Here is a 14,151-nt window from a genome sequence, read left to right as displayed (position 1 = left end):
CGCCGATGGCGCGGGGTGGGGGGGCCGCGGGGACGGGGCTGCGCCGTGACAGCAGCAGGCGAGGCCGCCCCCGCCCCGCCAGCCCCGTGCCCGCCCCCCGGGCCCCAACACCCCCGGCACAGCCCCGCATGGGCCCCCGGACCCACCACCGTCCCCACCCCCCGCGCCCCCTCACCTGGGCGGGCAGCAGGAGCTCCCCGTCCTCGGCCTGCCACAGCTCCACCACGCCGGGGATGGGCTCGATGGCTGCGGGGACAGAGAGAGAGAAACTGCGGATGGGCGGGGGGCGAGCGGCCGAAGCCCGCAGGCGGCGGCTCGGGGCTCCCCGCGCCGGGGCGGGCCGGGCACCGCGGGGCCGGCAGGAAGGGAATTGAGGAGGGGGGGGCAGGGGTGAGCCACGTCCCGGCTCCCTTTGTGTCCCCGGGCTGCCACCGCGGCAGCCGCCCGAGGGACGGCGGCGGGGGCGGCGGCCCCGCTCGCCAGCCCGGAGCGGGCAGCGCCGGCACCCCCCCGCCCCGCCTCACCCCGCCGGCGCCCTCACCTTGTCCCTGCGCCTCCCCGGGGCGAAAGCAGGGCAGGAGGACGTGGAAGACGCCGAGCAGGAGGTTCATGGCCGCGGCCGCGCGGCAGTAGCCGCCGTGCTGCGGGAAGCGCAGCCCCGCCATGCCGAGCCGCGCCGAGCTGCGGCTGGGGCGGGGCGGGCGGGCGGCGGGGGTGGCTCCGCGGGCACCGGGCACCGCCCCCGCCCGCAGCGCGGCTGCGCCCGCCCCGCCCCGCCCGCAGCGCCGCGCACATGGCGCGGCAGCATCATTCCCGCCCCTCCGAGCCGCGCTGCCGGGGGCGCCCGAGCCACTCCCCCCCACACACTGCCCGCAAAGCAAGAGGGACATGCGGGAGGCGTCGTGGAAATGCGATGCCAAATCGCTCTTGTTACCGCGACCGTGCAGTCGGACCGCGAACCCCCCAGTCTCCCGCCCGCCGACCCTTAGTGCCCGTGCCGGGTGTCACCTCGCCAGGGCTCGGCGCTCCCCGTGATTTTTAGGGGAAAAAAAGCATGAAAAGAGAGAAGGGAGAAAACCGTGACGCAGTACGAAGGGGGGAGGGAGAGCGCAGCTGGGAAGAGAGGGGTGAGGGGAAAAAAGACAACCAAAGTCTCCCAGATCTGGTGGCCCTAGTGCAGATGACACAGAACTGTTAGGGTTGGAAGGGCCTTCTGGAGATCATCTAGTCCAACCCCCCCGCTAAGGCAGGGTCAACTAGAGCAGGTGACACAGGAACGCATCCTGGTGGGTCTTAAATGTTTCGAGAGAGGAAGACTCCACAATCTCCCTGGGCAGCCTGTTCCAGTGCTCTGCCACCAATAAGGTGTTAACCAAAGGGTTAATTTGTCTTTCCTTGGCAGCGCTGTGTGTTGGAGGATAGCTGCTGCTGTTCAAATCCATTTTGGTTTTAAGCAACTGTTATGGTGCCTGTTGGGTCTCTCAGGGAATCACAGGGTGTTTATAAAACAGAAGTGTAGAATAGATCCCAGAGATAGCTGTGTGGGTCATGCAGTTTACACGTGCATCTCACGCAGCCTTCTAATCGTATTTTAAAGCACTTGTCTCTTTTGTTCAAAAAAACATAAACCCTCAAATGCTTCAATTACAGGAAACAACAGTAGTTAAATTAGTTCTGCAAACCTTGAGGAGAAAAAGAAAGCAAATACTCTGCTAACAAGCTTTTCACAACCCCAAAATGGTGTCTGGTTCTCTCCTTACCAATCGCTCATAGTAACTCACACAAACACTGGCAACATGGGGCTTGCTCACCAAAGGCTCATAAATAAAGCCAAATAAATGACAAACCCCATTTTTAGCCCTGAACTGAGACAACGCATTTGGGACCTTGGTCCCCATTAGCAGTGGGTCAGCTGCGCAATGCCCTCTCTGCTCAGTGGTTGTAAAAGCTTTTCACACCCAGAGGCCATCCAGATTTGACTGCAGGTGTGGATGGGTCTCCACAATCATAGTGATGACCCCTTCCCTAAAGGAGAATTTGGCACTCAATGTTGCACAACAGCCCACATATAGCAATGTAGCCTTGTCTCCTGCTCACATCCTCCTCTTGCTTTCTTCTCTTTTCTCCTTTTTTCTGCTCTCTGCCAGTTAGATGGGTCTTTTGTTTTCCACCCTGTCCCCCCATCTCTAATCTCATTGCATGGGCTTTCCCACATGTGGGCAGAACACCGTGGCACCCCTCTGCCTCTGCCCCAGAGCACCCTGGGGCTTGCAGAGAAACAGAGCCTTTCAAAATAGGAATGGTTGGATCTTTCTCTGTCTACAAACATGCATCTATGCTTGGACAGGTGCTTAAATAGCTGCTTTAGAGAAAAAGAGGATTATAATGGCATAAACTCTGTATGACAACCCCACTCAAGGGCTGTGTGGCACCATAAACATGCTGTGCATTCAACAGGGAACTGTTCTTATCACTGCTGCAACTGGTCCCAGTTCGAATACCATTAGAGCTGTAGACTGGCATTATTTTAACTTATTAGCTTTTTCTTGCCAAGTTTTTAAAAAGCAATACCAGCATGAGCTGATGATTATTTGCCTGTCTGAGTCTAAAAGTCAACTGCATTTTAGGGTGTCTGGCTGGTCATAGGTAGCACTTTAGAGGGAAACTCTCCTAGACAGTCTTGGTTTAGCTAAGCAGGTTTAAAAATGTTAGGCGAGAGAAGTGGTCTAAACTGCAGTCCAGGCTGGGACAAGGTTCACCTGGGAGACAGTTCCCCCTTCCCCATGGAAAGGGGCATGTTCACAGCTTTGGAAAGGGCTGGGCAGCAGGGGGAATGAGGCGTTCTGCAGCCATGGTAGAGGCATCTCAACTAAACGGCACAGCTGAACACTTTGCTTTCTGAAGGCTTTTACAGATGCAACAGGCAGGACTGGGAGGAAATCAGGGCCATAATGCAGACGTTGCAATCAGATGGGCAGATACATGTTGTGTAAGAGACATCAGATGGGAGCAAGCAACCTAATTACATTCCTGCTCTTGTGCCTCTGTGCATCTCTTTACCAGCAAAAAATGCCTGGGACTGTTCTTTATATGTGAGATGAAATGAAACATACCTACTGCTATATACATGGAAATGCTCCTCAGCCAGCCCCAGGTAAACCTGGAGAGCTGTCACCAACCACTGAAAGCACAGGGGAGAACAGGTCAGGGACGATGCTGGGTGGGCAGAACAGGAGGGAAGCAGAGGGTGAAGCTTTTCCTCTCAGGTAAGGCTCTATTCTTCTGCCCCATTCTTCTCTCAGCCATGCTCAGTGGGTGCCGGCCCCACACTCCCCCAGGCAGGCTTTGCCTCTCTCTACAGCATGACAGGGGCTGTGTTGCTCCTCCTCACCCACAGCACTGCCTGCAGTGAGCTGGCATGTGAAATGCAACCCTGCTCTCTGCTCACATCGTCTTTAAGCAGCTTGGGCATTCCTAACAACACATCTCTCACCGTCTGGTTACGCGCACATCAGCACCACCACCACCAGCTTTCCAACTGCATCCGACCTACATTTGCCATCTTCTCGCTGCCACAGCTCCATTTTACTTAGAGCAACCTCACTCCTCTAGTCTCACTGCAGACCTGTACTGGTGAGAAGGAGCTTGGTGCGCAGGGGGAAACAAAGTCTGTCAGCATGTCCCTGCTGGCCCTCTTTGATGGGCTACCACGGTAATCTTCTGTTCCTCAGAAGTTACTGACTAGTTCAGAGCCCCACTCAACCTGGAAAAGCAAACAACCGCTAAAATATTTGGATGAAGAACTTGTCAGATAACGCACTGGGAGGGCATGGTCCCGCACGTCAACCTGGTGTGGACTGTGCAGAACCCCCAGATACCTGCAAATATGCCAGTGGTCTTCCAAAGCTCACGGACCTATTGATGATGCTGTTTTCCAGCTAGAGAAGATTCTTTTGAGGCTGTACACATACTTACTATTCATGCAAAACAAATCCCTGTGCTGTCATACTTTAAAATCTTTGACTTGTTTTTTCAGCACTAGGATGTGCTGCTGAAATATTTATTTTTATTGTTTGCCTTGCCCTTGAACTACAAGGAAAAGGAGCTGAGTTTTACCTACAGCAGTCTGGAGATACTGCTGTAAACTTCTGCAAATCATAAAGCACACAGAAATTAATCCAGCCCTAAATGCCATTACAAATCCCCATTACTTGCAGCATGGGAATAGCTATTTGCCTTTCAAAAAAGATGTGAGACTTCACAGAAACACTAGGCAAAAGTAATTTCTGGGGGAACTGAGCCCAGCAGAAGCCTTCCTAGTTGAAATATGCAATCATTTCATTTGCAGTCATGTATTGCACTATATGCAGTCAATGCTTAATGTTAAGTCATCTATTTAGATGTTTCCATTAGATGCAGTTTGAGAGCTGGTCTGCACCAAAGGTGATATATTTTTATAAAAGCCTCAGGGAAGTGGTCAGCTTGCTCTGGAGTGTTACCTTCGCTTTGCCATCCCCAGCTGGGAAATCGGCAGTGACAAGCCCAGTTGGTATGAGCTGGAATGTGCCCATCCTGGCGTCTGCATCAGGCTCCAGTGGAGCTCAGGGCCTCTCCTCACCCTCATCAGTGGCCTCCCTCCCTTGCCAGGTTCTGCTTTATCAGCCCCATGGCTGTACGTACCCACACCCACCCCACACACCCAGGGCCAGCCTTATCAGCAAGTGCAGCTTGCTACAAATCCCAAAGAGAGATGGAGAGGGGATTAACGCCTTCACTTGGGTCATCTCCTTGCCCAGCTAGCTCATTCTTCACCAAAGGGGCAGCCTTTCCTCAAACACCCACTGCCAGGTGACCAGACAGATCACCAGGGGCTCAGTCCCACCCCAGCCTCTGCCATAGGACTATGTGTTCCCCAAAGAGCAGCTCATGGGTGAAAAAAAGGGGAGGGGAAAAAAAAATTAGTGAGAGAGGACCTGGCAGGGTACAGCCGTAAACGTCTGTGCTCAGTTCCCTCTGTGACGACTGAAGATAAGCAGCCCTCCCTTTTCTCCCTGGCATTTGCCCCGCTGCCTTGCTTAGCCAGACAGTGTTCTGGGAGCAGGGACTCTCCTTCCATCTCAGTGTTTGTGTAACTCCTGGCGGAGCAGGGCTGCAATCTCTGTTGGGGCCCCTCTGCATCATTAGAATAATAAAACATTTCGGGAACAAGAGTTTCTCTCATCCTCCTGGTGACAATTACCATCATGCGCTCCCCCACTGCATCCCCCCATTCCTAGCAAAGATTTTTAGCAAAGATGGTGAGTGCAGCTCGAGCTGGGCTGAGCCTAATTCTTTAAAAGACTAATTCGGCCTGATAAGAGTGTCTGGGACAAAGCCCGCCCTGGCAGCGTAATTAAAGAAGTACAAATTGTTTCTAAAACCACACACTGGCAGAATTTTTACAATTAATGACCAGTTGTCACTGTTGGGGCTTGTCAGGGAGGAATCGCTCTCGTCTTAACTCGCCCAATCTGGGTCAGCAGCCCATCCATCGCCTCTCTGAGGACGGGAAAGCGAACAGGCAGCGGCACTGCCCCAATAAGCTGTTAACGACACCGTACTCATTACCGCGGATAACAAACATCAAGCTCTTGTTTCCAAGCAGAATTTTTGCCAGCTCTCTTTGACTTTCTAGGCTGTGATTTAACACAGACAGAAAAATAGGGTACTTACCTGGCCTACTTTTTTCCTTTGCTGCCTTCTCATGCATTTTTCATTGAAAAAATCTGCATGGTAAAACAAGCATCTTCGCTTGTTTTATGATCACACAGAAGACCTGATGAATGTAGGACAATATTAAGTTATTATAATGATGCAGTTTATGAAAGATTGACAAGAAAAATAATATGGTTAGGCAATCTATTTTAAAAAAGCCACTTGCTCTGGAATCTCAAGTATACATATATATATATCCCAAACTCCTCTGTGTACTAAAGAAAGGATAGTAAACATTTTTATTTTAAAAAGCAATGTTACCATTGTGGTATCAATCAAATGCTAGGTAATTAAAAAAATATGCTGACATGCTCTGTCCTTTCCTTGCCCTGCTCTGCCTACATTTTTTAGCACATACAGTGCATCCACTTGAAAGCGTGGTGGATCCTTGCACACAGCGGGATTTTGCAGTCTCCTGCGGGACCCACCATGTTACAATAGCGTTCAAAGCTTTATAAGCTTCATTTAGTTTCAGCAAGCCTGTTGGAGCATTGTCTGTGCTTAAAGAGGCATTTAAAACTAAAGCGAAGCTTTGAAAGCTTCAGAGACAATGATGCTGGACTCCCTAAACCCATGAGTTCACTGCACGGTTTGAAGTGATGGCATCATGTAGAAAACATGACACGCTGCTCTGAGAGCCTGGCAGCACCTAGGCATGAAAAAGTAGGGGAGCAGAAAATCTGGGGCACACATGGAGTTTCTATTGCTGAAGGTCATGCCTGGACCAAGGGGAAGAAAAGCATCCCTAATTTTTTCCTGCCTTTGAGATTTTTACCCATGCATATTTATTCTCTCATTCTGGAATGATTTCTAAGCCATTGCTAAGTGTGTTCCTAAGCTGTTATGAATAAAAGAAAACAACGGTAGGAACGTGCACAATAAAAACAAGGGGTGATACAGCAGCCATGCCTCCAGGAGAGGTCCAGCTTCTGCGACTCTCCCGTCCTGCGGCACCGCGCCGGTGTAAGTGGTTTGCACATCCCTGGACTGAGCAAAAGGCAACATTTAATGCAGAACTACACTACCTACGAGCTAAGGGAAAGAGCAGCAAAACAGGCATCAGTAAAACTGCTTTCCCGACAGGTACTAATTTTTCAATGTACAACCCCACCTGTCACTGTTTCTAGGCAAGGGCATGTAATTTGTAAAACCACAGTGCTAAACTGCATCAGTAAGTAAGATCTCAATGCAAGAGGAAAACATTCCCTTGACTCCCAAAAATAAGCGTCGACCCTACCCATGTCACCTCACTCGGGCAGTGAAGGGTCACATGCATCCTCCAGCTGCAGTGGCACAAATTTCTTCTCCTGCCTCATAGGGCTTCCCTGGCAAAACCCCTGGTGCTCAGCCACTGGCAGCAACCTCTGCACCACCACGGAGAATGACAAGGAGAGGGAGACCCACACAAAAATCGGAATGATCCACGTAAAACAGGACCCTATGGATCAAGTCAGGTACAGGATGCCCACAAGTAGATTGACAGGACAGTCTGTAGCAATAGATACCAGCTTTGTAAAAAGCCATGGTGCCTGAATGAGTTTAGAAATAAAACAGTGAAACAGGATTTCACAGCATGACAAATGCTGTCCAGTAGAAGCTGGGCACACCTTGGCAGCACTTGGAGAGTCATGTCATGTCTCACAGGCTGCATCTCATTCATAAGACCACAGTATTTCATCGGGGCGCAGCTGCTGGCAAAGCTCAATGGACTGGAAAAGGAGATGGCATGAGCCATGGCAGAGTTACCATGTGGCTTGATTTTCAACTTCAATAGCTATGGAAGGTTTTAATGGGGGTAAAATGTAATCTTATTTAACCTCACTCCTCAGTCTGGAGGAGCCCTTTTTCACTGCAACTGAAAATAATGAAAATAAACTAGTTGGAGTCATGTAGGAAATTTTAGCCCAAAGGGTTAAAGCCTGGTCAAAGTAGAAAGCAACCAGAATCAGTTTAGTACCACAATATGTCAGAAGAAAGCTTGGCTGTCAGGGATGCAGTAGTTCCACATGTGTGCAGTTGTTCTTGAGGGAGGAAGATGCTCTGATAACATTGAAAAACACAGCATGGAAGTAAAAAACATTTCAAAATACACCCAAATTGGAAACACTACTGTTAGAGGCTGACTAAAACACAGTAAAATATTGTTGTAGCTCTTTTTTTTAAGTCCTGGAGTGTTACTATAACAAAAATAAACATGCTGATAACATATTAGAGAACAGCAATGCCAAACTCCTGGAGGAGCAAATGGCAAATTTGCCCAAACCACGATTCCAAGCTGGCTGCGCAGCCCAGATCCGATGTTAATGGGTCACAGATGTTCTCCTGCAACAAAAAGAAGTTGAATGTGTTTATTTCTTTCATGGTACAGGCCAGAGGGCAGTTAGGGGAGTAATTGGAAAGTTGCAGTTACTTGATCAAATAACCCGTTTGAAAAAAAGATGTTGCTGTGCAAAATTATCCTTCCCCCCTCCCCGCCACCTCCCTGCCAGTTTTGACAGCATATAAGAGTTTCACTTCCATCTGAAACTGAGGGGAAAATTTAGGTAACCTAGAAAAACAACGTAATGTGCACAGTTTGTGAAGTACCAGGGATTTTTCATGCCACAGCCTTAAGGCCACCTCTTGTTTTACACCCTCAAAGAGCCCAGGGGGCTGGCCACTGCCCACTTCAGTGCCAGGGCATCAAGATGCACAGGCAGGTCAGGCTCTCCAGCTGGAGCCAGGCTCCCTGGAGCTGCCAAGAGGAGGCATCACCTCTGGGCACAACCGTACTACTCACTCACCTCTTTGCAGACAACTCATGTGGCTGCAGCCATCAGTTTCTCACCGAATGCCCTTCCCCAGCACCTCGCTCTTCCAGCAAATAAGTGAGAGGGTAATCCTTTAGGGAAAAGCCACAGTATTACAAGGAAGAAAATAAATCCCTTCCTGAGGACAAGGAATGCTATTACAAAGCTGCCTTGACTACCCCAAAGCATTGGCATTTGATAGTACTCAGGGCTGGTTTTAATGGGGGAGGAGGAGGGGCACTGCCTTGCACCCAGGCTGCATGGGGAGCAGGGGTGTGGGTGACAGGATAAGTTAGAGTAGTACAATTCATCTGACATGGAGACAGGAAGGGTGATGGTTCCCAAGTTCAACTCACAGCATCAACAACAGTCCTTTCTGGATACCTATACCACATAGAGCAGAAAAATCCTAGGCAAGAGTTGAGTATGTCATGGCAGTTCTGCAGATACAGGGTACTCTACAGGGCCACAGCTCCATCACCACTGAAGTAAAACATTGTGTGTGAATATGGGACGCTTCTTCCAGGGGTGACAGGTATGGGTGCCCAGTTACAAACAACCATTCCTCAAAGGACACAAAAACATATGGGAACTGCCCACTCCACTGACCTGAAAGTGAGTGGTACCCACAGACAGCTCAGCTAAGGAAGGGTGGGGAAGTAACGCCTTGCCCTGGGACAGAAGCCACTTCACTGCCCTCATCTGAAATGGTCTGATTGCTGAAGGAGTCTCTGCAGAAGCCCTTGCCATGTGGCAGATCCCAGAGCACTGTGTGGAGCAGGGAGGCCCAGGCTGCCCTGGGAAGAGCCCAAAGAGCAATTTTTTTCTTTTCCTCCTATAGTCAGGGATCAGCCTTGATATTTATGACTTTCTAATCCACTTTCAAATGCTGCCTAGAAAAGCATTGCAGAAAAATCAGGTGATTTGGACATCTTGAAGACTTACTTCCCAGAAAGCAATTTTAGGCTTGTTCATTTCTTTTCACAGAACATCTGCAATTCCCTCTAACTGTAATTGCCATCATTGTCTTTTGAAAATGACAGACACTGTACAGCCTCCTTCCAAATAATTGCAGATACTTTCAGTTCCTTAGGGGAGCATATTTTTGATGCACGAGTCTTCACCTCACAGCACCTTTGCCCTTTCCCCAGGGATGTGCATGCGTTCAGCTGCTGTACCGACATCCCAGGGGCTGTGGCCCTTTGCTCACCAGCTATTCCCAGTGGCATGGCACTCACAGCTGGACAGGAAGCGGTACAGCTCCAGCACAGCCTGGATGAGAAGCTGTGCACATCATCAGCCACAGGAGCCGGATGCCTAATTCTCTGCATGCTGTGCGAAAAATATACTCTGCCAGGTGCCTGAAGGCTATGCAGGTTGCTTTTCCAAACCTGTTGTATATATTGAGTGGCACTCAAATGAAATGCAACTGTGGAGCTGTTCTAAAGGGCTTGATAAAATATCAGACAAGGGGACCTCTGAAAACAACACATCTGCCCTAGGAAATACATTTTGGTTATTGTAATGAATTGCATTTTTACATCCAAAATCTGTTTAGTTTCCAGGAAGAAACCAGAAGATGGCTAACATGAAATACTTCCGTGGATTCTGACAAAACAGCTATCTCGTGGGTGGATAAATGCAGAAGGATCTGGAATTTCTTTAGGATACTGGAAACAGCCCTACTAATAGGTTGAAAATAATAAGTTGTGTTTCCATGTAAAACTGTTAGCCTTTTAACATTCAACACTCCAGCTTTGCTCTTGGCTTTCTGAAGCTGAGATTATTCCTTACGCTGCTGACTACACACTTGCACTTACATGTTTTCTTATTTTTTGGCTCAGTGGAGCAAGCAGTCAGCTTTTCCCTCATTCCTGAGGGATATCAGGTTACAACGAATGTTGTTCTGCTATTATATACTTACCCAGTGGCGTATTAAAAATGCATATTTTCCATTTGATTTTTCTCCTTGCCAGAGTTGCGTTTAAGGCCACTTTTCTTCTCCCACTTGCTAGGTACTGTTAACAAGCTACGAGCTTATTCCCAGATGTAAAAAGGCAGGCAACAATACATGCCCTGTTTAACCCCAGCTGGGGATATAGTCCCTGCACCAGTTCATTTAAACTAAGGAAATTCCCAGTGCATCCCTGCAGCTAAACTATTTTTAAGCGTATTAATTTTTTGAGGAGTAGGAGAGAGACAGGCATATGTAGGCTGCCTGGTGATGCCACAGTGTCCTGCAGCTGTGTGCACTCCTGCCCTGCCAAGGCACAGCACACGGTCCCCTTGCAAGTCCCAGAGGGTCTCAAGTTCCTACTAGTGGATGCTGTGTCTCCACTCTGCCCTGCCCTTGGGCACGTAGGATTCAGCTGGCATGTGTGAGGCCATGGATGAGTACCACTGCTGAAGCTCTGGGGGATGTTGAGGGTCCTGTCACTCTCAGTTTTCTTCCAACTTGGATATCTATTCAGTTATTAAAATTAAGTAGCAAATTCAAAATAAAACCAGCCAGAAATGCAGTGCAAGCTTATTAGAGCTGTGTCCGGAGGTCTGTGGAGCCACCTGTCTTTTCCTTGCTCACCACTGACATTGCTCAGTTTAGCAGCTTCATCTCAGCCCCATAAAAAAAACAAACCAGGATAGAATCCCACTTAATAGGCTCGATTCCCCACCAGCATTATCCAGCACTGCTCCAGCAGCCTGCCTGCAGCACCATGCAGCTGCCCAAAGCCCGTATCTGACGTAAGGAGAAGCCCAAATGCCACAAGGCCAACATCTGCTCATGTTTTGTCTCTGGGTGCTTCATGCTATGGAGAGGTTGTTCATCAATCACACGGTCTCAGGTCAAGGTACTGCAAACCCATTTTCAAGCGCATGGGGGTAACCCCGGTACCTTGTTCTCAGTCTCCAAACTCTTCAGGTCCAGGAGCACATACGTGTGCACTCATCAGTACAATAAAAAAAAAAACCCAAACCTTAGCAACTGACTTTTTTTCTTGTTTACAATTAGGTTAAAGACTTTGAATCATTAAGTATAACTGATGCTAATAATATTCTTTTATAGATATGCTAGAAACTGTTAGTATAGGAATCTCGAGAGGCAATTTAATCACTACCATGATTCCCCGAAACACCAAGAACAGGGATGTAACTGTTTTTCCTACAGCAAAAAAGGGTGAAAGGTTCACCCTGAAAATACATTTGTGGTCCGGTAATTGCCATGTGTAAACAGAATGAACTAGAGGACTACAGAGACAGACAGGGACAGTAAATCATACGGATGTAAACCCATGTTACCACTCAAGCTAAAAATACTGCTTAAAGGAATTATATTGTCTATTTGCTCTTAATTGAGCATATAAAGAAGCAAATCACTACTCAATGCAGATTTCTGAATTGGAGCCTCACTACTTGGATTTGTCTGTGGCTGTACTATTATGGATGATCAAAACCAATTAAATCTATTCATTGAGTAATCACCTCACCAAAAGAAAATAAAAAAAAAAAAAAAAAAAGAAAAAAAAGAAAAAACTGATAAGTCAAAAAAGTCAAAAAGTCATAGAAGAAAATGTTCTGAAATTTTTTATATGTTTATATCCTAGTATGATGTGCAATAGCAAGGAGAACAGGCTGATATTTCTAAAAGGTCAATTTTTTGTTCAAGTAACCAGAAAAACATGAAGTAACATGAAAAAACCAGAATCATACAGCCCCCATGACTCAGAGTTCTAGGAACCAGAGGTAAGAGTTTGCATGGACATACTCTTAACTCAACCTACAAAAGGATACATCTAGGTTTTATGCCAACTCATCAGTCTTCAGCAGGAGAGCTAGACTATCTTTCTTTGCTTTATCCAAATCTAAGCATCCAATTCCATCCATTTGGGAAAAAATCAGAAGATTTTCTTTATTATATTTAGCATGATGAGCATGTGAAAACAGAAGATGCTTCATTCAACTTTCTCAAGGAAAAGAATGCAAACTCACCTCTAAATCTCCTGGGAAACCCTCACATTCCAATCAAGAAAACAAGGGAAGAAAGCATAATGGACTAAACTTGAAACTTGATTTGTTTAATTTTCTGTTTTAAATTGTTGAAAATTATGCAGTCACTCTTCAAAAGCATTAAATGCGGATGAGACCAATTCTCAAACTGAAAAAAGGACATGAGACTTCTGTGAATTCCAAAAACAGTTATTCAGAGAAAAAAATAATCTGCTTTAAAGCTGGTCTCTGTTGAGACCTCAGATCCTATACAAGGTATTTTGGGCTCTGAAAACAGTAGTATGCAAAATGATATTCATCTACTTTGAGTATTCCTGCTGTATCCAGAACCAGGCTCAATTGCTCCTACAGTAAAGGATGATTTACAATTCTGCTGTCTTTAACAGCAGAAAGCTTAAGTGAAAAAAACCTCACAAAATCTCCCTTATTTACTTTAATTCGTCCAATAACCACAGGGAAGAAACCTGAGACTAACTCAGACAGATTCTTAGGCTCCCAGTGATTTCAGAAGGACTTGGACTCCTGAAAAACTCTGAAGAGACACAGATGCCCCAATGCCTCGCACAGCATTTAGCACGACTGTACTCTAAACCCCTAGGGATGTCCAGGCAGATGTTGAAAAATGCTCAATAACCTGCTTGGGGGCCAGAAGCAAAAGAGACTGTATTGTGCTTAAAGCATGCCAGGAAAACTTCTGTTGAGAAACTGCACTGTGGAGTAAGATCTTTCCCTTACTGTGCAGGTAACACGGAGGTATAAGTAAAATGTAATTAATTTCCAGAAAAAAAAATTAGCAATACTTTTTATGATGCTCATGGAAAGATATGCTCAGGCTGGTCCCTTCCAGAGGCTAGGCTGAAATGCAACTGTGCTTCAAGTGGCATTTGACTGAAGCACATTTTTCCACAAAAGCTCTTCAGAGTCTTGAAGCCGCCTGATGCTGCAGAGCGAGCTCCTTTTCTTCCACAGCAGGCTAAAGCTGCATCTCACATCTCACTTTGACAGGCGACAGCTGTTTCTGCAGCAAGACATTACAAAATATGTAGAGTTCGAGGCTTGTTCGCAGAGTCTCTGCATGACTAATCTCTGAGCAATCACAAGTTTTCCTCGAGAGAAGCTCCACACTGTACTACAGATTACTGGGCTCTGCTTTGGCATCAAGTGCTCTGGCTGAAACGCATCCTGGGGCCCAGCTGTAAAATGAAATGAGCAGTGAGGGAAAGGCCAGAAGCATGATATCCAGCAGCATCTTGCATTGCACTGCCTCCCAGACCCGCTGCAAAGAGCACTCCAGCAAAGTTATTCTGTTTTGATAAAAATCAGGTGCAATTCAAGAAGTTTTAGCCAAAAGATAAGATGGAAGCCACACGCCAAGGAATTCTGGAGCATGAATCTTACAGATTTTTATCCCTGAAGTGAAAAGTAGTGATTTAAACTCAAAAGGCAGAAAGGAGGGGGAGAAGGAAATTGTGGGCGTGAAACCCTGGTCACACTTGGTGGAGATGAATGAAGATAAGAATCCTGATTCCCTAGAGTTGAGCAGGGTTCAAGCAAAAAGGGAATTTTACTAGGTTGAGCAGAGGGATTCCTAAAAAGGAAATAA

At 47.4% G+C, this 14,151-nt stretch overlaps 2 protein-coding genes across 6 annotated transcripts in view; both read right to left on the bottom strand.

Moving 5' to 3' along the window:
• The window catches only part of TMEM131L (transmembrane 131 like), a 77,093-nt gene extending 76,389 nt beyond the window's left edge, over positions 1-704 (bottom strand). For 3 of the 5 annotated variants that reach the window (XM_064652278.1, XM_064652279.1, XM_064652280.1), the window contains exons 1-2: positions 542-703; positions 176-246 (exon numbers count right to left, since the gene is read on the bottom strand). In XM_064652278.1, coding sequence (XP_064508348.1) covers positions 176-246; positions 542-665 — 195 coding nt within the window. In that variant the 5' untranslated portion in view covers positions 666-703. Of the gene's footprint in view, positions 1-175; positions 247-541 lie in introns of all 5 variants that reach the window. The other 2 variants (XM_064652281.1, XM_064652282.1) reach the window with 1 other exon arrangement.
• A 7,154-nt stretch (positions 705-7,858) lies between these two features.
• Positions 7,859-14,151, bottom strand: part of MND1 (meiotic nuclear divisions 1) — a 55,810-nt gene continuing 49,517 nt past the window's right edge. The window contains exons 7-8 of the mRNA XM_064652275.1: positions 8,538-8,635; positions 7,859-8,076 (exon numbers count right to left, since the gene is read on the bottom strand). Of these exons, the coding sequence (XP_064508345.1) occupies positions 8,553-8,635 (83 nt within the window). The 3' untranslated portion in view covers positions 7,859-8,076; positions 8,538-8,552. The remainder of the gene's footprint in view (positions 8,077-8,537; positions 8,636-14,151) is intronic.

Source organism: Pseudopipra pipra, chromosome 4, assembly GCF_036250125.1.
Source record: "Pseudopipra pipra isolate bDixPip1 chromosome 4, bDixPip1.hap1, whole genome shotgun sequence".
NCBI lineage: Eukaryota > Metazoa > Chordata > Aves > Passeriformes > Pipridae > Pseudopipra > Pseudopipra pipra.
This window is presented reverse-complemented; position numbering and strand designations above follow the sequence as displayed.